The 22738-nt window shown below is 51.5% G+C and overlaps 2 protein-coding genes across 4 annotated transcripts in view; one reads left to right on the forward strand and one right to left on the reverse strand.

Moving 5' to 3' along the window:
- Positions 1-8871, reverse strand: part of CBFA2T2 (CBFA2/RUNX1 partner transcriptional co-repressor 2) — a 60241-nt gene extending 51370 nt beyond the window's left edge. The window contains exon 1 of one of the 2 annotated variants that reach the window (XM_051802778.1): positions 8807-8871. In XM_051802778.1, coding sequence (XP_051658738.1) covers positions 8807-8834 — 28 coding nt within the window. In that variant the 5' untranslated portion in view covers positions 8835-8871. Of the gene's footprint in view, positions 1-3916; positions 4113-8806 lie in introns of those variants that run through there. The other variant, XM_051802780.1, reaches the window with a different exon arrangement.
- PXMP4 (peroxisomal membrane protein 4) overlaps positions 1-22738 on the forward strand; it is a 131123-nt gene that overhangs the window by 100523 nt on the left and 7862 nt on the right. Inside the window, exon 5 of one of the 2 annotated variants that reach the window (XR_007907034.1) lies at positions 5943-6031. The exons of the other annotated variant lie outside the window; for it this stretch is intronic. The gene's annotated coding sequence lies outside the window, so the exon portion shown is untranslated. Of the gene's footprint in view, positions 1-5942; positions 6032-22738 lie in introns of those variants that run through there. 2 annotated transcript variants of the gene reach the window in all.

Genomic DNA, 22738 nt, shown 5'->3' on the forward strand with positions numbered 1-22738 from the left:
TCACCACAAATTTGCCCAATATTTTTCTGGAAACCGTCCTCAAGATTGCTGCCTTTTCTCTCCATTTCTAAGCAGATCTGACAAGAAAAACCCCAACCACTGCAGAATGACAGAATTATCAAGGTTGGAAGAGACCTTCAGGATCGTCTAGTTCAACTGTCAACTCAGCACCACCCTTATCACCCCTAAACCATATCCCCAACTGCCACATCCAGGTGCCTCTTGAACACTTCCAGAGGCAGTGACTTCACTACCTCCCTGGGCAACTTCTTCCAATGCCTGACCACTCTTTCAGTGAAATATCTTTTGTAATATCTAATCTAAACCTCCTCTGGTGCAACTTGAGGCCACTTCCTCTTGTCTTTTCACAACCTCCTTTCAGGGAGCTGTAGAGAGCGAAAGTCTAACTGGTTCAGGGAAGTGGAGGGCTCCATAAAAAGGATGTCAAATTTAACACAATTTCCATCTGTGAATATGGAGATAGAGAAGGGATTAGGGAAAAAAGGAAGCTAGAAACCTAGATGCATCTGCTTGTACACCTCCCCAACCCTGGCACAAGCACGGACACACACTCAGAAACGCGCCCAGGTGCAAAGAGGAGGAAGGTGTTCAGGTGACACAAGTGACCTCAAGCTAAGCTCAAAGGTTTTTAGTACTTCCTGAGCTGGGATGGTTTAGCAGTGGGAATGCCTCCCTGAAAGAACGTTCCTGAAGATGGAAGATGACACAGTTTCACGGCACAACGTAAAGTACAGCGCGTCTCGTTACCCGCCGCGGACGGTGATCCATCAGCATCTGTAGCGCGAAGAGGGGAGCAAACAGCAGAAGGAAAGCAAAGTGCTAGAAAGAATTTCTGGCTCGAATTTGCTGCTTTAAATCTCCGTGTGAACGCGGGCTGTGTGCTGCAGAACGCCACGCTCACACCGTGAAAGCAAAATGGGTACAAGGCTCCCATCCAACTCGGATTTAATGGCAGGGAAGACGGATCCGCTCTTTGAGAAAAATCCCAATTGTTGATTTCTATTTTGTCTGGCGATGGAGCACAGTATTCCTCCTTCCTTCCTGCCAAAAGCAGTGGAAGTATGATGTACTTTAAAGTAATTACAGTAGCTCATCCCAGAAGTGGCTGCATTTCAAACGAGGTAGGAGATACACAAGTGGGGAGCGGCTGCTCCCTGATGAATGTTGAACCTGCCTTCAGACCTGGGGATTAAAAGGTGCTCTCCAAAACAAACTACCACATTTGCTTCCACAGTACCTGTCCAGTTTGTCTCCCTTTGGTCTGTCTAACCCTGCTGTACCTCCATGCTATGGCTGGCAAATCCAGGGCAGCACAGCCCAACGTGGCATCCATGGGCAGGAGCTGCCTTCCTACAAAGAGGCTTGGCTTAATCCAGTTTGGTTTTTTTTTTCAATTGGTGTCTCTCTGACTCCTCAGTAAAACTGGCAAACCCAGTTTTAAAACTGTGCCAACCCAGTACCCCTCTAAACATTGCAGTATGCCTGGAAATGTTCAGTATTCTCATTATCAGGAGAACAGCCATAATTATCCAAATAAAACTATTACTATACTGAGCCGTGGATCATAAATAGAACTTAATGGATTTTATTACATCCCAGGAAGCAAGAGCTACAGAAGGAAAAGTATTGCTAAATGTGCCTTGCTACTACCTATCAATTTCTCCTCAACACTCAGCACTTAAGAAGTACCCAAAGAAACACACTGCTCCCACTGCATAACTATTGCAAATTCCCCTCTGAGTTCTTCCCCTTTAGCCAGCTCGCAGGGCACGTTTCAGCAGCTGAAAATTAAAGGGTCACAATATTGAGCCTTCAGGTATCAAGTTCACAATGGAAATAGCAGCTGACACAGAAAGGGCTCCGCTGAGCCCGAGGGTGATAATTCTGTTGCCTCGGAGCTGGAAGCAGCTCCCTTACACAAAGTTTGTTATTTAACTCAGCGAGAAATGAAAGAAAATGCCACAGCCATGGATTTATTCCTTACACAGCCTCTTGCAAATCACAATCCAAACTGGAGACAGGCTAACAGTGAGAGTCTTTAACTCTGGCTGCAGCATCCTCTTAAATCCAAACAGCTCCCTGTCAAGTGCTGGTGAATGGAGCACGAAGGATGTTCGTCCTTCAAGCCCATGCAAGCTCTTCTACTGGAGCCCAACTTCCAGGACACTTCACAGGTGACAAACACAACTAGGTGCCTCCAGTCCAACAGCAAGTGATGACAAATCCAGGATGTCCAACAGCCACCGGCCCCATGGAGAAGGGCAGGAACAAGGAGCGCCCTGGGAAGCCAGCCAGGTATGCCTGCCTCCCATTTCCCCTCCTCACATCACCCAGGAAGAGCCATCTTGCCACCCCTGGGGATGTCCCAGCTGGCCCTGCTGGGATGTGACAGCCCAGGCCTGCTGCTGTCTCCCAAACATGCCTTTACTCTCCTGAGAGCCTCCCACGTCTTATCTGGCTGCCTTATCTGGCTGGCTGTTCCCAAAGGTCTGCCTCCAAGTCCAGCTAAAACCACTTTAAGCTCTTTTAGGCCAACAATTCCTGAAATTTTGGCAGGGGAGCAGGGAAGGCAGAGCCCCACGGTGGGGTCCCCCCTCGCTGTCCTGCCAGGATGGGTATGGAAAGCTCCTCCTGCACCCCACTCTGGAGATGCTGTAAACAGGACCTGGCACGGGAATGGATGTAGAGTTTACAGAGATGCCTTGCTTCAAGCAAATTTGCCTCTCAACACATGGCCAAACTCTCACGCAATAAATTAACTATTTGGCAGCCACCGAACTAGCGCTGGAGCCAAACCAATTAGGGTTTAATGTGATCCCAATTTCCTATTTCTGAGACGGGGGTCGGGGAGGCAGGGAGGGGGAGAAGGGGGAAGAGGGAGGGAGGGAGGGAGGGAGAGAGAGCAAAGTAAATCCCCTCCTGGTTTATAAATCCTTGCCAGTCATCCCAGATAAACCTGTCACCCGGAGCTCTAAATCTGCCTTTGCACTCGCGTGCTCCGAGGGACACGATGGGAAGAGGCGCGTCGGACGCAGCCAGGCTGGCTCCCCACATGTGTTTTCCATACTTGGGAAATTCAATCATTTAAAAAATATTTACCAAGCTTTGTCTCTAATTAGAAAAACATGACGACGGATAAAGGCGAGTTATTGTTTCTAAACCAGAAATGTCAGGAGGTCCTGGTGATGTCAGAGGACGAACCCCCATCCCCGACCCGCGGACGCGCTGCCGGGGCCGCAAAAGTTCCGAAGGGTTGGGGTTTTTTTTTTTCCCATCTCCCCTCAAAGTTCAGCAGCTTCACAGTCACAATTCAACAGTGGCTTCTTGGCCCCCAACAAAGCTAATCAGGGAGGAGGAGGGGAGGACCCTGAATTTCTGTTAAACGGGGTGTTTTAATGCAAACGAGTTTGCACAGCAGGGGAGGAACAGAGGAGCCATTTGACTCCTTTGTGTTTTAACATCCTGACTCCGGTACCTCCCCTGCACAAGCAATTACCTGCCCTCACCTCAGATAAGCAAATTAATCTCACCTGCACCTGGAAATGCCGCAGGCTGAGATATCCCCAGCCTTTAAAGAGGTGTTAAATTAAGTTTCTGCTTAGCCGAGACCCAGGAAAATGCTTGCTCTCAGCCACAAAATACTGCAGCCCACAACACTCCCCTAAGAAAAGGAAGCTGTCCGTGCTCCAGGCAGACAACCACGAGCTCTGCCTGCCCAGGACCATACAGCTGGACCCCACACCACAGCCCCTCTTCCCCCTCCGTTTGATCAAACACCTCCAGCCAGATCCCGAGAGGCTCCGCAGGCAGGATGCGCAGCTCAGAGGCACAAAGCAAATATTTGCTGGCTAACAAACGGAAGATAGCTGGGATTGTAATGAGTTATCAGGCTCACCCGTGTGCTCACCACTGCTGTTCAGGTGACTGAAGAGGCTTTGCTGGCCAGGTGGGCATCAGGCAGGGTCCCTGGAGTGGCTCCTCAGCGCTGCCAAGCTGTCGCCTGCCACCAGCCCAGTCCCACCGGTGCCAGTGCTCAACCCGACCATCCCTCACCAGTCCTTAGCCAGACCACCCTACCCTCACATACAGCCTTCCTGTTTTCTTTCCTTCAGGATTTGGTACCTCCTGCTGCCTCCTGTTAGAAAAGGCGGGATAAAACGCCCAGTTTTATATCACCTGGGAGTGTCCCAGGCGATATATTCGGAGGAACTTCCTGCTACAGCAACCAGGTGCACCGGAGATCATGAGGATTCAAAAATACAGATAACCAGGAAGAAGCTGGTATTGATGTGAACAAACCAGTGTGTCTGTCAAGCCCACTTGGGGAAAAGCAGTAGTAAGTTTGCGAGCATTCACTAAGTATTTGTCTGAATATTTTATTTCTACAGAAAAACAGGCTAATGCTACGTTTTCCATTCAAAACCATACCTGTGATGAGAGAATTCTCTACTATTTTTGAAATATTTTTCAACAAGCTTCAAAGTGTCACTTATGGACCTAAAGTCAAGCCAAGAGCATGCCATTTATCTTCTGAAAATACCCCTGCAACCCAAGGCTGAGGGCTATTAGCAACAACTGTCTTAAATACCAACATAAATCTACACTGGAGAAAAACCCTGCCCGAACAGTCTGATCCTTTAAATCACACCAAGACTGCAAAGCATGTCTTTGAGGAAAACATATGTGCAGATTCTGACCTCAAAGTCCAATTGCCAGAAAAGTTACTACCCGTAGAAGTTAGTGCTGCTCTCTCTAGAAAAACATGAAATGGAGTAAAGGTTGTTTTAGCTGAGCTCTAAGGTCAGGGTCGATTAACTTGGAGTGCACAAATACAGCCAAAATGATGTCCAGGACACCTCTGCAGCTGAATCAAACACGTGGGATGTGGCAGGGAGAGACGGGAAGGTGACAGGGACACAGGAAAAGTTTTATGCCCCAGGCACTGGCTGCACAAGTGCCCTCAGAAGGTGGTTTGTGGTCTGGAAGAGTTCCCAGTAAACTGCCTGTTTGGGTGGAAACCCTTCCCCTGGGACTTTCTACATCAGACTGGGGAGAGACAGATTCACTCCTCACCTTTGTGAGTTTTACAGCCACCTCCTTCCTCTGAAGGGGAAGGGTTTACCTCTGATTCTTGCCAGCAAAAAGGAAACCCCAGCAGTCCTCCCCCCATCCCCAGTGGTTCATGGCAGCCTCTCCAGGTAGCTGTGATGCCTTGGCAGCTCAGGCCAATGGAAAGGACTCAACTCGCTGTTCCACTCCAGTCCTGCCTTTAACAGAGTCAACTCCATGAGCTCTACCTGAAGTACAAGCTCTTTTCTATCCTCAGAGAAGCTGCAAATCAAAAAACTCTTTTTTCTTTTCTCTGACTGCTTTAAAAAGTGAATTTATTTCGCTCTCCTGAACACTGGCACAAGGGAAGAGCAACACCTTAAGCCTTTTATTTTACAGCATAAGAAAATCAAGACTAAGTCCCCAAATGATCCATTTTAATTTCTGCCCATTGGAAATATCTACGTAAGAAAAGCATATTCATGAGAGTCAGTGTGTGCCTTAAATTAATATGGAACATCCCAAAGTTTCAAAGCAGTCCCACATTTCTTCTTTCTTTCCTGATTATTAGTTTCACACTGAGCACTGATCCATTTCTCTGTAACACACGCCCAAAGAAATCAAAAGCCTCCTGACATTGCCAGGATCTGTGTTTATAATACAGCAGAAATCACTGGGCAGATAACCAAGGCAATACAGATAATTTGTGCTTATAAAAGTTAGGAGTCTACAGCTGATTATTCACTTTCTTGAGACCAAAGATAAAACCCAACAGTGTTCTTGGGCAGACACCAGGCCCAAGAACTAAGTGATGTCTTGTGCCAGCATTCAGCCTGTCCAATAGCTGGCAGAGACACCTTCCACTAGCCCAGGTTGCTCCAAGCCCCATCCAACCTGGCCTTGGACACTTCCAGGGATGGGGCAGCCACAGCTTCTCTGGGCAACCTGTGCCAGGGCCTCCCCACCCTCCCAGGGAAGTGTTTCTTCTCAATATCAGATTGCAAAACTGAGCAGCCACATACACATCCAGACGTTCCTGCCACAATCCAATAAAATATTCAAACCACTTGCCCAGTGTTGCAGAAAGTGTCACAGCTGAGAGAAGAACCGGTTTGACATACCCACCCTGAAGCTGTGATGGAGGGACAAAATCCCTCTCTCCCTTAGCTTCAATTATTTTTAGCAGGATTTCAAAGGTCTGTCTCTCCTCCCAGTGCTCAGTCTAAGAGAAACAGGAAATCTGACCAGTCTCTCTGTACATCATCAGGATGCACCGTGAGCAGACACGCTGGGTGGCATTTGTTTCATCTAAGTCCTCGCTGCCAAAGCCTAAGCCAGCTCCTGAACTCCCCTTGCAGTCAATGAAAAAGCCCAGGCACCTCCAGTGTGTCATTTGTCTCATCCAAAGAGACGTGTCCACGACTGGAATCACCCTCAGAAGCGCCTGTTTCTCCGATGTGACTTCAGAGGGAGCTTGGAGAAAGATCAGGCACAGAGGGCTGACTTTGGACAGCGGGGTTAAAGCAGATGATCTCACACCAGCTCCTTCTGTGGGGCCTTTTCTTCAAGGCTGACAAAATGAAGAGCCCTCCCTGGCAGCCAGGTTAGGAGCCGGGTTCCAGGGCTCTCCAGATCCACATGGATGTGGCACAGCTTGCCCACTGCTGTGCCCTCCTCCTGCCACAGCCATCTGGGCCCCCCGGCTGTGTCAAGTCCACATGCTCTGGCAGACTAATATTTGGAACTGCCTTAAGGGGTAACAACCTCATCCCAAACGTCTCCACACACCTTGCACAAAGCAGCACAATAAAGTATAAAACCACCCTCTGCAACTTCTGTAACTTGGTAATTCCTTCCCCATATTGAGAATGCAGCTTCCAGGGTGGTTTCCACGTTAGCATCAGTAACTATCTTACCTTGCTTCCCTATGAGCAATCACACTTCGTTTTAAAATCCCCTCATTTCCCGAGCTTTAGGATGTGCTTTTAACTGCTTTTCTTCCTTCCCTGACCTATGACTTACACACAGAGTCATCTGGAGGCTGTGATCCAGCCTTTGCATAAATGGCCCATCCAGGCTGTCAGCCTGGACAGCCACTACCCCCAGACACCACGGACCTCGCTCCTCATCCTGGGATGGCTCACCCTCCATTCCAAATTGTGGATAAACAATATGGATGCATATGTGGATAAACAATAAAGAGATGAGGAAAACGCTCAGGAGGCTGATATGGTGAGAGGCACAGACTGACTGTGTGCTGTGCTCCTTGGCAGCAGCACCAACCTCGCGGCTTTCAGAGAGCACAGACCTGGCAACAGACCTCCTGCTTTGGGAAATTAAGGAAAATGGAGCTGGAGATATTCACCTTCCCTGCCCCAGGCAGGAGAGGATGCTGCAAGGGACGGGATTCATGTACACAGGATTCACACGCACACAGGTCACTGCCCATCCGAGTGCCTTTGGATGGTGGAAGAAAAAACACTCGTGTCTCAGCTCTGCCGTGGATATTTGACTGTGGCACGACCCACTGGGACATGGACGTGCTTTAGTGGTGGGCTTGGAATGTGGGAAGCACCAGGAAGGGAGCAAAACCACTTTGGTCACAACACCTGAGATCTGGCACTGCCAAAACTCCCAGCCTGCGATGGTGACCCCTGTTCCCAGACACCAAACCCTGTTCCCAGACACCAAACCCCTGTTCCCAGACACCAAACCCCTGTTCCCAGACACCAAACCCCTGTTCCTGGCCACCAAACCCCTGTTCCCAAACACCAAACCTCTGTTCCCGAACACCAAATCCCTGTTCCTGAACACCAAACCCCTGTTCCCAGTCACTAGATCCCTATTCCCGGTCACCAAATCCCTGTTCTCGGCCACCAAACCCCTGTTCCCGGTCACCAGACCTCTGTTCCCAGACACCAAATCCCTGTTCCCAGACACCAAACCTCTGTTCCCAGACACGAAACCCCTGTTCCCGGTCACCAGACCTCTGTTCTCGGTCACCAGTCCTCTGTTCCCGAACACCAAACCCCTGTTCCCAAACACCAAATCCCTGTTCCCGGTCACCAAACCCCTGTTCCCGGTCACCAAATCCCTGTTCCCGGTCACCAAATCCCTGTTCTCAGCCACCAAACCCCTGTTCCCAAACACCAAACCCCTGTTCCTGGTCACCAAACCCCTGTTCCCGGTCACCAAATCCCTGTTCCCGGTCACCAGATCCCTATTCCCGGTCACCAGATCCCTGTTCCCGGACACCAAACCCCTGTTCCCAAATACCAAATCCCTGTTCCCGGTCACCAAACCCCTCTTCCCGGCCACCAAACCCCTATTCCCGGCCACCAAACCCATGTTCCCGGCCACCCATCCAGCCTGGAAATGGAACACAAACCCATCTGCCGGGCTGGGTTTGCGGATGGGGCTCCCGGGGGTCCCCCCCAGCAGTCCGGAGCAGCCCGCTGAGCACAGCCCGGACCGCACATCCCGGGCGGGTCTCGGTGCGGACCCGCAGCCCCGCTCGGACCCGCAGCCCCGCTCGGGGGTTCAGCCCCGCTCGGGGGGATCAGCCCCGCTCGGGGGGATCAGCCCCGCTCGGGGGGATCAGCCCCGCTCGGACCCGCAGCCCCGCTCGGGGGGATCAGCCCCGCTCGGGGGGATCAGTCCCGCTCGCACCTTCTCCCCCGGCCCCGCGGCGCCTTTCCCGGTCCCCCCCTCCCCTTCCCCCGCTCCCGGATCTTACACTGGCCGCTTCCCGGGATCCCCACCATGGCCCGGCTGCTCGGCGCCTCCTCGCCCGGCCCGGCCCGGCCCTTCCCCGTGACGAGGCGGGGGCGCGGCTTGGCCGGCCCGCCCCGGGAGCCGGGCAGGAAGGGGATGTTGGGCAGGGGAGGTGGGGAGTGTGTCTGTTCGGTGATGGAGTTCAGCCTGATTGTGCTGCGTAGCCTCCTCAGAACCGTCTGGCCCCGTTGCTGCCTTCCGCTGAGGGCTCCCCAGCCCTTCCAAAGGTGTAACAATACCTATAAGCAAAAGGTCATAAAATACCTGTACACACGCCCCCCGAAGGTTGTACAGTACCTCTACACTCAAAGGTGTATTGTACCTGTACTCCAAAGGTGTAACAATATCTGTACCCCCAAAGGTGTAACAATACCTGTACACACACCTCCAAAGGTGTTACTGTACCTGTACACCCTCCAAAGGTGTTACTGTACCTGTATACACACTTCCAAAGGTGTTACAATACCTGTACACCCTCCAGAGGTGTTACTATACCTGTATACACACCCCCAAAGGTGGTACAGTACTTGTACACCCTCAAACGTGTTACAACACCTGTACAACCCCCCAGGTGTTACAATACCTGTATATACTCCCAGAAGTGTTACAATATCTGTGCACTTTCCAAAGATGTTACTATACCTGTACACACTCCCCCCAAAGGTGGTACAGTACTGTAACCCCAAAAAAGGTGTTACAATACCTTTACATACCCCTAAAGGTGTTACAATACCTATATCTCCCAAAGGTGTAACAATACCTGTACCCTTCCAAAGGTGTTAAAATACCTGTACACAGCCCCCCAAAGGTTGTACAGTACCTGTACACCCCCTCCAAAGGAGTTACAATACCTGTACACCCTCCCCAAAGGTGTTACAATACCTGAGGAGGAATATGTTTATCTTCAGCCCAGCCCCAGGGCCACAGGTATTGTAACCAAAGTGGTTTTGCTCCCTCCTGACACTTCCTACGTTCCAATTCCACCACTAAACCACATCCACAGAATGTCCCAGTGAGTCCTGCCACAGCCAAATATCCACGTCAGAGCTGAGACATTCCTACAAATTAAAACTTTCTGGTAGGTGCCTTAAAGCCCAGAAATGCCAGAGTTTGGGATCATGAGAGTTTCACTGAGAGCCTGAGAGTCCTACCTGGGGTTTGTCAAGGCTGCAGCCTCAAAGAATTATGAAATATCCTGAGCTGGAAAGGACCACAAGGATCATCCAGTCCAGCTCCTGGCCCTGCACAGACAATCCCACCCTGTCCCTGGGAGCATTGTCCAAATACTCCTGGAGCTCTGGCAGCCTTGGGGCTGTGCCCACTGCCCTGGGGAGAGTGTTCAGTGCCCACCACCCTCTGGGGAAGAACCTTTTCCTCATGTTGAAGTCTGACTGGCATCTGAAAACCAAGCACAACCTTGCTCCCATCCCGGAGGGATTTGCCATGGTAGATTCCTTAGGGAAACTGCAGATAGCCAGCTCGGTCAGGGATGTCCCAAAACACTTGGAAGTAGCTGCGGGAGAAAGAAATGTCTGCTGTTTGGGTTATAGGCGGGGTTCCTCTTCCCAGCAATAAAATACATATGTGATCCTGGAAGCAGAGCCAGGACCCAGTTTCCCACCAGTTAGCAAGTCATGCTGGTACCAGTGTGGCTCTTGATGCTCTGCCATCTCTTGGCTCAGCCTTGGCAGAGTTCACTTCCAGTGACAGAAAGCTCTTGGAATGGGGCAGTAAATCCAAACTGGCTGCCCTAAGGCACTATCCATCCCCTCAAGTCGGTGCCTATATGATCAAGGCAGCGAGAGCTGCAAGCCCTACTTGGGGAAAAAAGGGCACACAGGTCAGGGCTGCTGTTTCCCAGTAGGACCGTGCTCCCAGAAAACTGGGTTTGACCTGCCCTGCCCCCAGTTCTGGGCTGGTGGTTGCTGGGGAGCAGCCTGTGGAAAGCCCAGCACTGCAGCTTGGCAGTGATTCTCTGTGGATTCCCAGGGAGCCACAGGCTCCGTTCGAGTTTGCTGGCCAAGAGCAGGCATCTCCTGGGCCCAGATGTCCCAGGATGGAGCAGATCCAAATTTGCACTACAACGACAGGACCATCTCTCTAGTCCCATTGTCCTCGTTTTGACTTTGTGTGTTTGCCTCCCCCCCTTGTGAGGCAGCAGTGCTTCCCTGGGCCCTGTCTGCCAGAGCCTGCATCCCCCTCACTGCTCTCACCTCCTGCAGCTTGGCTCTGGCCTATGTTTACCACCACTTCACCCCAGTGTCATATACAGCCTCTCTGTGGCCAAATTCACACTGGTGGAGCAGAAAGGGCCCTTGTGTGGGGTGCTGATAAGGGCTTTGTTTTAATTTAGCTGGTCCTCAAAGCCTATGAAACCCCTTGAGTGGCAGACTGGGCTCTATCAGAGTCCAGCGTGATGGGAGCAGCTTCCTGAGCCACCTGGACATGCTCCTCGGCCACAGCCTGGCATCTCCCTGAGGCTCCCCCATGCTCTGTGTGCCTGAGTGCAGAGGAGGAGGTGGGAACTGCTGTGATGATGGTGTGGGGCTGTTGCTGCCCTGCTTTGTGTTGCATCCCTCCAGAGCACCACAACCTTGAGGGACACGCCCTGGTGTGAAGTGTCACGGCCTTGAATGAGAACAGGGTGAAGAGAGCTGGGAAGACAAAGCAGAGAACTGGGATGTGCTGGGGAAGGCTTTGAAGGAGGAGCAAATTTATTTTTCCTCTTCCTTTCTGTTCCACAGCTTTCATGTTGCCCCAGGCAAAGCACGGTGGGCACAGAGGAGCTCTTTTGCAAGGTCTGCATTGCTGCTTGGTTTCTGAAGGTGGAGCAGCTGCAGAGGGAAACCCCAGAGAGGAGAGGATTGTCTACATAACACAGAATACCAGGAAAAGGTGCACATAGGGCTTGATCTTGCAGGCCTCAATGCCAGTGAAAGATGTAGCTGCTCAAGACAGCAGTTTTGGGGACATTTCCGTAGGTATATGTGACTTCCCCACAGAAGCAAGCTCATGTTTTAAATGTGGTCATCCTGCTGCTCCTCCAGCAAGTGTCTGCTACAGAGAGGGAGAGGTGTGAGCAAGGAACAGGCTCTCTGTGCTCTTTCTCATATTTGAGGCAAGTGGTGCCAGGGCTGTGGGTGAGATGTGGGGCGTGGGCATGGTCATGTTGGGAGGATGAGCCCCAGATCCTGAGACACAGGATCTGTCTGTGAGACACACACAGCCTTAGCCTGTCCTGTGGGGAGCACCCCTTCCCCACCTCCCACCCCCCAGATTTTAAGCCATACAGTGGGCTGAGCTTGTCTCATGCTCTCTGGAGCTGGAGTCGAGTTTGGGAAACATCAACAGCCATCAAACAAAGGTGTCAGATGCAATTTTTGTTCTGCTGGTACATTAGTACACAGAGCAGGGTTTATTTGCTCCAAGAGAAAAAAACCCACCCAGCCTTTATGAGTATGGATTTCTGTGCTGTGTCCAACTGAGCAACACCTGTTCACTCAGCTGATGCTTCTGTATGTCCTTGAAATAGGCTTGTGTGTTAGAGAAGAAGCTCTACAGGCATGTGGACTTTATTTGGAACCCTTTTTCTCATTTAAACATAATGTATTTGGGACAAGAAAAAGACTCCTCAGCCCAGTGCAGTATGTGGGGACACATGCTAGAGAGGTGTGTATATATATATATGTCTAAGTATTTATATACATATATCACACCCGACTGAGCATCCACAGTTTTGCAAACAGCATTTTTAGGACTAAAAATACACAGCCACTACACATGATATATATCTATGGCCAGGAAACCACAAAAATATTAATACATGCCCTCCACAAGTCAAGAAATACTCCCACCATCTTTAGCACATTTAATTGGATATCAGACAGTCGAGCCACAGACTGTTTTTCCATGGAGTGCTTCTGTTTGGTGCACATGGGGAGCAGTGCTTGCTGTCCAAGCAGGTATTTGGCACCTGCTCTGATTACTTGCTGGCATCCCACACCTCAGCTCGTGCCGTGCTGAGGGATCCGTGCTCTGAGGGTGTTTTTTTCAGCTGTGTTTGCTGTACCCAAGCACTGATGGGAAGCACCACTCTGGGTTTGGTCCCCTTCCACTCACTGTGCTCCTTGAGCTGCTGCAAAGGTCCTGCCAAAGGAAGCAGGATGCACAAGGACAGAGACCTGTTGGAGGGAGTGCAGAGGAGACCACGAAGATGATTAGAGGGATGGAGCACCTCCCCTATGAGGAAAGGCTGAGAGAATTGGGATTGTTCAGCCTGGAGAAGGCTTTGGGGTGACCTAATTGTGGCTTTTCTGTACGTGAAAGGAGGTGACAAGGAAGATGGAGAGAGACAATTTACAAGGGCCTGGAGTGATAGGACAAGGGGGGATGGTTTCAGACTGATGGAATAGGTTTAGATTGGATATTGGGAAGAAGTCCTTCCCTGTGAGGGTGGTGAGGCCCTGGCACAGGTTGCCCAGAGAAGCTGTGGCTGCCCCATCCCTGGAAGTGTCCAAGGCCAGGTTGGACGGGGCTTGGAGCAACCTGGGCTAGTGGAAGGTGTCCCTGCCCATGGCAGGGGGAAGTCCCTTCCAAACCAAACCTTCCAAGGCCCTATGAAACCTCATGGCCTTGAGTGCCCCTCTGAACAAAACCAACATGACAGAGGTGGGAAGCTCCATCTCTGGGAGAAGGACTTTGCAACCCTGCTCCTGCTCTTCCAAAGAGTGGCTTTGTGTGAGTCCTTACCTGTACAGCAGGGTGTGCAGTGAGGTGAGACACCAGCAGGTCTGAGGTGCTCTGTCCCTGCAGTTGCTGAGGTACCTGAGGGCAGCTGAAGGTTGTTCTCTCTGCAGACCAGCGTTAAAAGCAGGGAGCAGGACATTGAGCTGGAGGGAGAGAAGGTCTCAGCTGATGACCATAGCCCTTGGCTGGAAAAACTCACCCAGGCAAAGATGTATGCCTGTTCTTGCTCCCCACATCCTTGTCCTGCCTCTTCCTCACCCTTTTGCTGTCCCCTCTCAGGTCCCACACCAACTTGGTCCTCCCATTTCCTCTACAAGGAAGGCAAATCTAGTGGCAAGGATTAATGGCTTTGATCAAAGAACAGTGAACACAAGAGACAGAGGGAACGTTATTTAGAAATCTTTCATCTCATGAGCATGTGTAGCTCTAAAAACGTCGAAAAAAGAGTAATTACTGTCATAAAAATGAGTGGGAAGTGAGATAAAGGGTTTGTCTCATGGGGCAGGTCATGGCAGAGTAACCTGCCTGCTTTCTTCACTGGGAACTGGTTTTCAAAACAAGGCAAAATGAAGAAGTTTAGTACAAGCATCATTAACATGGGTGAGAACTAAGGTAAAGGGGAGGGAGGCAGATGGTGCCAGAAGGGAGGTCTGGAGGCTGGTGGTTCCCCAAGGTCAGTCCTGGTGTCTGGTCAGTGTTTCTCTTGGCACAATGTGAGTGGTCAGCATTGCCCAGAGAGGCAAGCGTGTCTGGGGGGAGGAGGATGGGATCTCATTGAGGAAGAACTGCTGGAGGAGAGGAAGGTGGGATGGGTCCTGTTCAGCGGGTAGGAAGCAGAGCACACAGCAGAGATCAAGCCCAAACAGGCAATAATTCTGTGATAAAACCTGGGGACATTGTTTGTCATGCAGGTCTCTTTCTTCAAACACAGATGTTCGAAGCATGACAGTGTCTATCCCAACTTAGAGGCTGTAATGCTGCCCCTGAAACCATCTCAGATCCCCTTCATTTGTATTTTCAAGCTGATGGGTGTCTGCTGCAGCCAGAAAGAGGGTGATACTGTCTTGAATACCATATTTGTTTTCCAGAGGCCATCTGGCTGCATTTCTTCATTGTTTGAGGAAGCAGTGACACCGACAGCGCTGCATTACCCCAAAAATGTGCTGGGAGAGTAAATGACAGGAGGGACAGAAAAGAGACATGTGAGCTTCCAGAATTGGGGCTGTGCATCACTTTGCAAGATCTCTCAGCTCTACACTGAGATGAACAAACTCAGGACCTCAGGAGCCAGTGAGCAGGTCGTCTCCCATGTCATCTGCTCCAGGTCACCGGCTAGCTGGGCACCCCCCACTTGTGCAGCTCAGCCTTTCAGCTCTGGGTTTCCCACCCAGTGCATGCAAACTGTTATGGCCTGGCAGGGACTGCTCCGCTGGGACCCACAGACCTGCTCCCTATGGAGCAGTGAGGGAGCTCAGTGCCAGGCAGGATCGGGCCAAGGTGATCAGACCAGGGCTGAGGAAAGCCCAGCCCTTGCACTGTTTTGGGCTTGCCAGAGGATGATTCCCTGGTCATTTTGCTTTTGGCTTCTGCCACGCTCCTGGAGGCAGGGTCATCCCCCAGCCTCAGGGACATCAGAGCCACAGTGTGTTTTGGTGTCACTCAGGAACCTGCAGTCACAAAACTGCTCACACTTTTAACTTTGCAGTCTCAGCCCACCCCCTTGTCATGCTCAGAGCAGCACCGAGCTAAGCCCTGCCTGGCTGTGCAGGCTGTTTGCCATCTGGCACAAGCAGGACCAAGTAGAGTTAAATAAATGTTAAATACACAGTAATACCATGTGACACTAGCAAAAGGCAATGAGTTCAAGCTCGGAGAGTCTGCTTATGTAAACAGCATCCTGAAATTAATATTTACCTTTTAAAACAAACAGATATTTGGGGTGTTTCACAGTCTTTCTGCCTAGCAGATGCCAAGAACAACAGCTTGGTACTGCAGGGAATTGGCTTGACAGCTCAGGGGACAGTAAACTCCCCACCAGTCTCCAGACTGCGAGGTCAGAGCAGATAAATTCGCACAAGTGCCAGATTAATCTTTGCTCAGGGGCTGCGACCTCTAATGAGGAGTGGGAGCCACCCCGACGTTGCAGCCGGGAGCGGGACTCGAGCAGCAGATGGGCTGGGGACGGAGGATTTGGGGATGCTCGGAGCGGTCCCTTGTCCAGAGGGGCTCTGGGGAGGCAGAAGGGCTATCCCTTGGTGGCTCCTTGGGTGGCAGAATCGCCACCAGCCAGGCAGCTGTGCTCCATTTCCAGCCAGACCTGCACCTGTGGGTAAATCCCATCCTTCCTCCGAGGAGTGATGATCGTTTTGCAAATCACAGCCAAAGCCCCTGTCAGCACAGCCAGGCTCGGGGATGGGGGCTTGCTGGAGTGCCCCTGAACTCTGCTGCTCCTCCATGAAGACATCTCATGGCCATTCCTATCCTTGTGTGAGCACCCAGCACTTTTCCGGGGTTTGCTATGTTATTTTAAACAATTTTTATCATTTCACAGTGATGAGACACGTGTGCTCACACAGACAGAAAACAGAAGTCAGCTGCCACCATGGAGCTGTTTGGGATCTCAGTAAATAGGGAATGAGGGAGGCCGGGGTAGGAGCTCAGTTTTGCTTTTAACAGGATATTTTTCGCAGATGTCTGAAGCAGAAGGAATTTTCGGTGCCTCTTGCAGCTCACCACTTCACCCTCACCCACTGTTCGATTTTATTTCTGGCCTCTGCTCCTAAAGCACCTTCGTCCCTGGTTCAGTACTTTCATCCTCTTCCTCCCAGCTGGGGACAGCTCTGTGGTGTTCATCCTCTGTGGTGTTCATCCCCTCCTGATCTCTCCTCTGGCTGTGGGTGCCCTCGTCCCACCCTGCTGCTCACCGAGGCTTTCGGGTTGGTGTGGCTGCGTGGGGGCCCTCACAGCCACCGTGTGCCCACCCTGGGGCTCAGCTGGATTTTCAGCTCCCTCCAGCAGACTCTTAGGGATTTTTCCGGCCTCCCATGGAAGGGGAGAGAGGGGCATGGGGAGCCACTGGGGCTGGGGATGGGAGTGGAGAGGCAGGAACCCCGAATGCAGCCCTCCAGGACACAGAGCTCACACAAACACCGAGGGGACACGGGGCTGCCACCTGCCACTCGCCCGCCCTGCAGCTGCCGGGGATGACAAAGTGACACCGGCTTTGGGAGGCTGTTACCTGCCAGGCACGGCAAAGTAAACCCATTAACGCCGGCACGGCAAAGTAAACCCATTAACGCCGGCAGAGCGTGGGTGGGAGCCGGGGTGGGCCGGCCCGGGAGGATGTGGGTAGGCTCTATTACCCCTGTAAAACAAAACCCAACGGTGATGCCAGCGTGGCTGCCAGAGGGGCTCCTCCACGGGCACGGGGGGTGATGGGGGCTGATTAAACGGGTGACACCCCAAAAGCCATGTGAAGCCAAGCTGAGCTCGCTAAACCACATGAACTAAAGGATGCTTGAAGGGCTGCACCCAGCCCGGGGTGCTCAGAGTTTCCAGAATGGTCGTGCCATAAAAACTAGTGTGTTTGAGTAGGGATTCACATTGAACACCTCTTTCTTTTGAAATCTAATCTTCCTTGCGTTTAAATTGCTGACAGTGCTTGTCAGGGCTTGCAGTGAAGGTGATTGAAAAGGTGATAGTGAGTGGTAAGCAATGCATCTGCCCTGACAAAGTCACACGGGGACCTGCAGCTCATTGCTGGGGACCAGGGCTGGGTGATGGGATCAGGGCTGGCTGATGGGATCAGGGCTGGGTGATGGGATCAGGGTTGGTGATGGGATCATGGCTGGGTGATGGGATCAGGGTTGGTGGTGGGATCAGGGCTGGGTGATGGGATCAGGGCTGGGTGATGGGATCAGGGCTGGGTGATGTGACCAACACGCTTTGACAGCAATTGCCCCCTCAAGAAGGACTGTGGGGATGTTCTCCCACTTCTCCTCCTTCAATTAGTTCAGGTTGCTGATGAGGTCAGCCAAAGTTGAGCTGAAGAAAGCAGGAGAGTTTTCCTATCAATTGACAACTTCAGGCTAAAAGTGGAAGGATGTGGTCTGGTCAGTGGGAGGTGTGTGGGGATATGGGATGGGACACGACAGATCAGTCTGGGGGATGCCAACAGCTCTTCTGCTTCCCAGAACAGGTCCAGCTCCAGAGGGGGTGTCCAAAACACTCCCATATCTTGTGTCTGCACTGCACCTCAGCATCCCCTTACAAATTCAAACTTCATTATGATGTTTGGTGCATGGTGATGGAATGCCAATTTTCCCTAAGTAGTGGTTGACATATATAAGACCAACCTTGAATCTCTGCTATTAAAATGAATGAGTAACTCATATTTTATATGAAAGCCTAGAAACCAAGGCTGCGAGTAAGCAGACTCAAATAATCCTCTCTGAACTGGAAAAAAAGAAATACTGGACTTTGGAGGAAGAGCTGTGTCCCAGTATAAACAGGGATGTTCTCAGAACTGGGAGTAGGACTCCCTATTTCTTCAGAGAATTAAGCACAGAGCTCGTTTAGGGGTGATGGATTAGAGCAAGTCTTCCAGCCTGCTGATTTCTATCATGGATTTTAATCACTTTGCCCTGCCTGTTTCCAGCTTAACCAAGACTTGTGTGAGGACTTGTGCACCCTGGGGTTTCTAAGAAATGTTTCTATACTACAGAAGAATAGTATAAAAGAAAACTTTAAATAAGAATATATAGAAAACATATAAATATGAATATATAAAAATATGTTAAAATATATTAAATATTTAATATCTTATCCAAACAAAATCAGAGAGCAGCAATTCTGTTGCTGGTAGCGAGGATGATGGAGCTGAGGGAGGGGTTTTGCCAAGAGTGTTGAGTTGGGTACAACCCCCACAGGCTGTGCCCTTCCACAGCCAGCACCTCTGCCCACCCTTCCTTTGCACCCTGGACACAGCAGCAGGATGGCACAGGGCACCCAGTGTCCCGGGTGGGGGGTCCCCAATCACCCCCACAGCACCCACGATGGCTCTGTGCAGCCAGTCAGAGAGGTAGGAGTGTTTCCAGGCTGTGGAGATGCCCTGCAGAGGGGCATGTCTGCCTGGTGCTTGACACATGCCATGGCCCCAGCTCCAGTCTTGGCTGCCTTCCCACAGAGATTGCTTTCCTAGAAAGCTCTCCCTGCTGCCCGCCGGCCAGTCTGGGAGCACCCACCGCTCTCTGGCCCCAGCACAGGAGATGCCCTCAGCCTGGAGCTGAGCAGGGAGAAACCCAGCAGTGCCAGGACTCCTTCCATCCCAAAATAAGACCAGCTAGAGCACCCAGCTGTGTTTGGGCCTGAGTGTGAAAGGACACGTGGGTGTGCTCGTCCTGCCCTGCCACATCCCCAACTGGCTGTTGATAGGTACCCCCAGCACGGGGGCTTCAGGTTCCAGGGGAATGTGCACAATCCAGTTTGGTCATGGGCTTTTTAAATAAGATTTAGGATAAAAAATAATCCAGGACCACTAAGGAATTAAAAATAATTGTAGTATCTAAGCCTTGAATGCAGCCTCCTCTCCCAGCCATCTCCTGCCTCGGAGCCCCCGGGCTGGAGCTCACTGGCCCAGGCTTCCAGGCCATGTGGCACAGGGTGGCTTCAGCTGGAGCACAGGGGACATTTCAGCTGGGCCATGAAATGTCCCGTGTTAATTTGGATGGAATTTCACTTTGGAAAAGACAATGGGGCAAGAATGTGACATTTTCATTCCAAACTCAGGCTTCGCTTTATGTGATAAACTGTAGAGCTGGAGATCAGCAGAAACTGAAATAATGGATTTCACTGTTACTGACTTAAAAAAAAAAATAAAATCCATTAACTGGCAAATTCTGAAATGCCATGATTTTTCTGGCTGCTCAGCACAAAAACCAATCTGGAAGTGTCAGCACCCGAGCCCCCCACGAGCCTGGCTGGCTCCAGAGGCTGTGGCGGATCCCGGCTGGGTCCCCATTGCTTTGGCTTCCTCAGAGAGGCCCCTTGGCCCCACGTCACGTCTTTTGCAGAAGGACATCAGCCTTGCTGGCATCTCCCAGTGGCATCTGGGGCTCTGCCCAAAGTACCAGGAGGGAGAGGAGTTTTATTGCCGGTTCTCGTGGCCGGACCACCCTCCTGGGTGGCCGGTGCAGTACCTGCCCCAGGATCGGGCCCTTCCCGGCTGGAGCCAGACCAACGGGCAGCACGGGGTGCCCTGGGAGCAGGCAGCTCCACCCGGGAGTGGTGGGTAGCACAAAGCCCATATCAGCAATGATTTCCTGACAAACAGTGCGGCTCATTGTCTGTTCTCATTTATAAACTGCTCCACACCAGCCATCTGATATCCATTATTACAATTACAAACAACCCACAGTAACTCTCCAGCTGGTCAGCTCCATCCTAACAGCACTGCAGCCATTCAAGGATGCCATATGGTACCAGAGTTTCCAAAGCAGCATTGTCAATCAGCCTTATTAATTTCTGAGTTCATTTCTTTTCCTTTTAGGGATATATTTTTTCCCTTTCTTTCTATATGAGACAGAGACACTTCTCTGGCCTTAATTTGGAATATGCAGCTTGACAGAATAATTGAAACATCTACAACTACAAGGCAGCTGGCAAGGAAAGGAAAAGCCTGAACTCTGTGAGCAACCCCCCGAGTACTGGTGCTCATGCAAGACCTCCAAGTGTCTCTTACCATATACACCACAGTGCGTGCCACGAGAATATTAAAAACCCATTAGATCCAGAGTGCCGGACATGGCTGGCTCTTTACTGCAGATGGAGGGTTGATAATGGCCACTTCCCTTCGATCTCTGAGCCTCCTTTGAGCTATATTTATTTCATCCTCAACATTTTGGAGCCTAGGGGTGATATTATTGGAGACGGTTGTAGATGCTGAGATGCTGCTGGCTCTGCTTGTGCCCGTCCTGCTGCAACCTAAGGTGATGCCCAGCTGGGTGCTGTGAGTTGGACTCTTCCTTTGGGGTGATTTTTGGTGAAAGAGCTGCTTTTGTGCCTGGCCACTTCCACGTGGCACCATTACAGTCAGCTGCATGGTGTCCCTCTCACAGTTGTCATCATGGATAGCAGTGAGGTGAAGGGATGTGCCATTCCCAGCCATTCCCAGCCCTCCAAACACATCTGGTCATAGCAACCAGGCACTGCATCACAGCCACTGGCAGCAGGGACTGCTGAAGCTTGATTTTTGCTTTGCTTTTGTATTTTTAAGCAGAACCAGCAATCACCAAGGGATGGGTTTTTTTTCTTCTCGGCTCGAGGTGGCTGAATTTTGTGGTTCTGAAATGCTCAGCTCTGGCTAAAGCTCAGCACTGGAGCTCCAGCAGGATTTTCCTTCCCTGGAGGTGGGATGGAGGTGATGGGGGGAGTGGAGATGTGGACCTTTCAGGATGAGCCATGGGAATTGTGGCACACCCAGAGGGTCCCCATGAAAATGTCTCCACATGCTTTCATGCTTGGTCTCTCCCCGGCTGACCATGTGGTGTTCAGCAAGGAGCAAGAGCTTCCCCTCCGGGTGTGGGTGCCTCTGGCAGCACTCCCAAACATGCTGGGATGTGGGTATCCATGCCCAGGGGGCTGGCAGAGCTCTCAGTGAAGGATTCCCTGGCTGCGATGCACGGCCAGGGAATAGGATTCAGGCTGAGCAGAGAGAGAAACATCCAGGAACTCCTTGTGCCATGGTGGGTGAGAGCAGCAGGTTTTGGGGCCATGCTTTATGCAGATCATGTGGGATTATGTAAAACCTCTTTGTTCATCCTCCCTGTTGAGGGCAAAGAGCTCTGTGGGGCCAGGACAGTTTGGAGGGGAAATCTGTCACAGATGGTAACACAGGAGCTCCAGCCACCAGAGGAAGACCTGTCCTGCCTCCCTATTCTGCATCCTTTTGGGCATTTCCAACACTGCTTTTAGCTCTTTGGAGGCAGGTTCCAGCCTTGAGGAGCCCAGTGAGGATCCAGCACCAAGCCACAGCTCTGCCAAGGGCTTTGCCCATTCCAGGAGTTGTGGCCAGTGTCCACCTCCGGAGGGAAGTGCTGGGAATATGTCAGCCCTTCTGAGCAGCATCTCAGTGTCCAGTGGACACTCTTTGAAGGGCACATTGAACTGGATGGATTATTTGATTTACTTACAATAACAAAATAGTAGATTTTTGTTGCTGTTTCACACTCGTTTGGCTCCCAGCACTGAGCTCCTGTTCCCACCTGGGACTCTGCAGCTGTGGTTTGGTGCCCAGCTCACACTTCCATGGGGATGCTGCAGGGCGTCCAGAGGACAAGGGAGGCTTGTGTCTCCATGGATGAGTTCCTGTCCCCAGCTGTGACCTGATCTCACCTGATGTAGCTCATGGTGGTGCTGTGATGGGGCAGCAGCCCGAGGCCCTCCCTGGTGTGAATGGTCTGGGTTTATGTCACCACTGAGGTTTCATCGGGCTTTTCCCAACCCCTCTGGCCTTGTCCAGTGTGCAGGGGAAGGTTTCACAGCCCTGTTTACATGGACACCCAGGCAAAGTTCACTCTCCTGCCATTCTGCTGCTGCTTGGATCTTTTGGCTCTCGTGTTTCTCTGCATTTGCACCGGGACTGTCAACATCCCAGCCTTTGATCCCAGCTCCCCTCCTCAGCCAGGTGTCCGGGGCTTTCCAGGGGGGCTGGAAGGCTGGGGTTGGTTGTGATCCCCAGCAGTGATGGGCAGGACTCCTGTCCCCATCCCCCCACTGTCCAGCACTGTCTCCTCCATGCTGCTCTCCCCTCACAGCATCTCCCCACAGGACACACAGACCTCGTTTTCCTTTGAGTTTCTGAATTCGTGACATTCTCCTTGATTTTCCCATGTCTTTCTACTCTGGTTCTCAGGGAACCACCCCAATCCTTCTCCAGGAGGCTGCTCAATTGCTCTGCATCTCTCTCCCTGTGGTCATGGGGATGTTGGAGCCTGCCCCTGTCCCTCCTGCTAATCTGGCACAAATGATTCTGTAGTTCCTGATGTGATGGTGTGTGAATCAGGCACTTCACAGAGCCTGGCCTTGGGCAGCTGTATTGTTTCCCCAGATATTCAAAGACACTTGTCCAAAGGAGCCCTCGTGGCTGTGA

This window comes from Manacus candei, unplaced genomic scaffold (genome assembly GCF_025592945.1).
Source record: "Manacus candei isolate 608988 ecotype Guabito, Panama unplaced genomic scaffold, ASM2559294v1 h1tg000057l, whole genome shotgun sequence".
NCBI lineage: Eukaryota > Metazoa > Chordata > Aves > Passeriformes > Pipridae > Manacus > Manacus candei.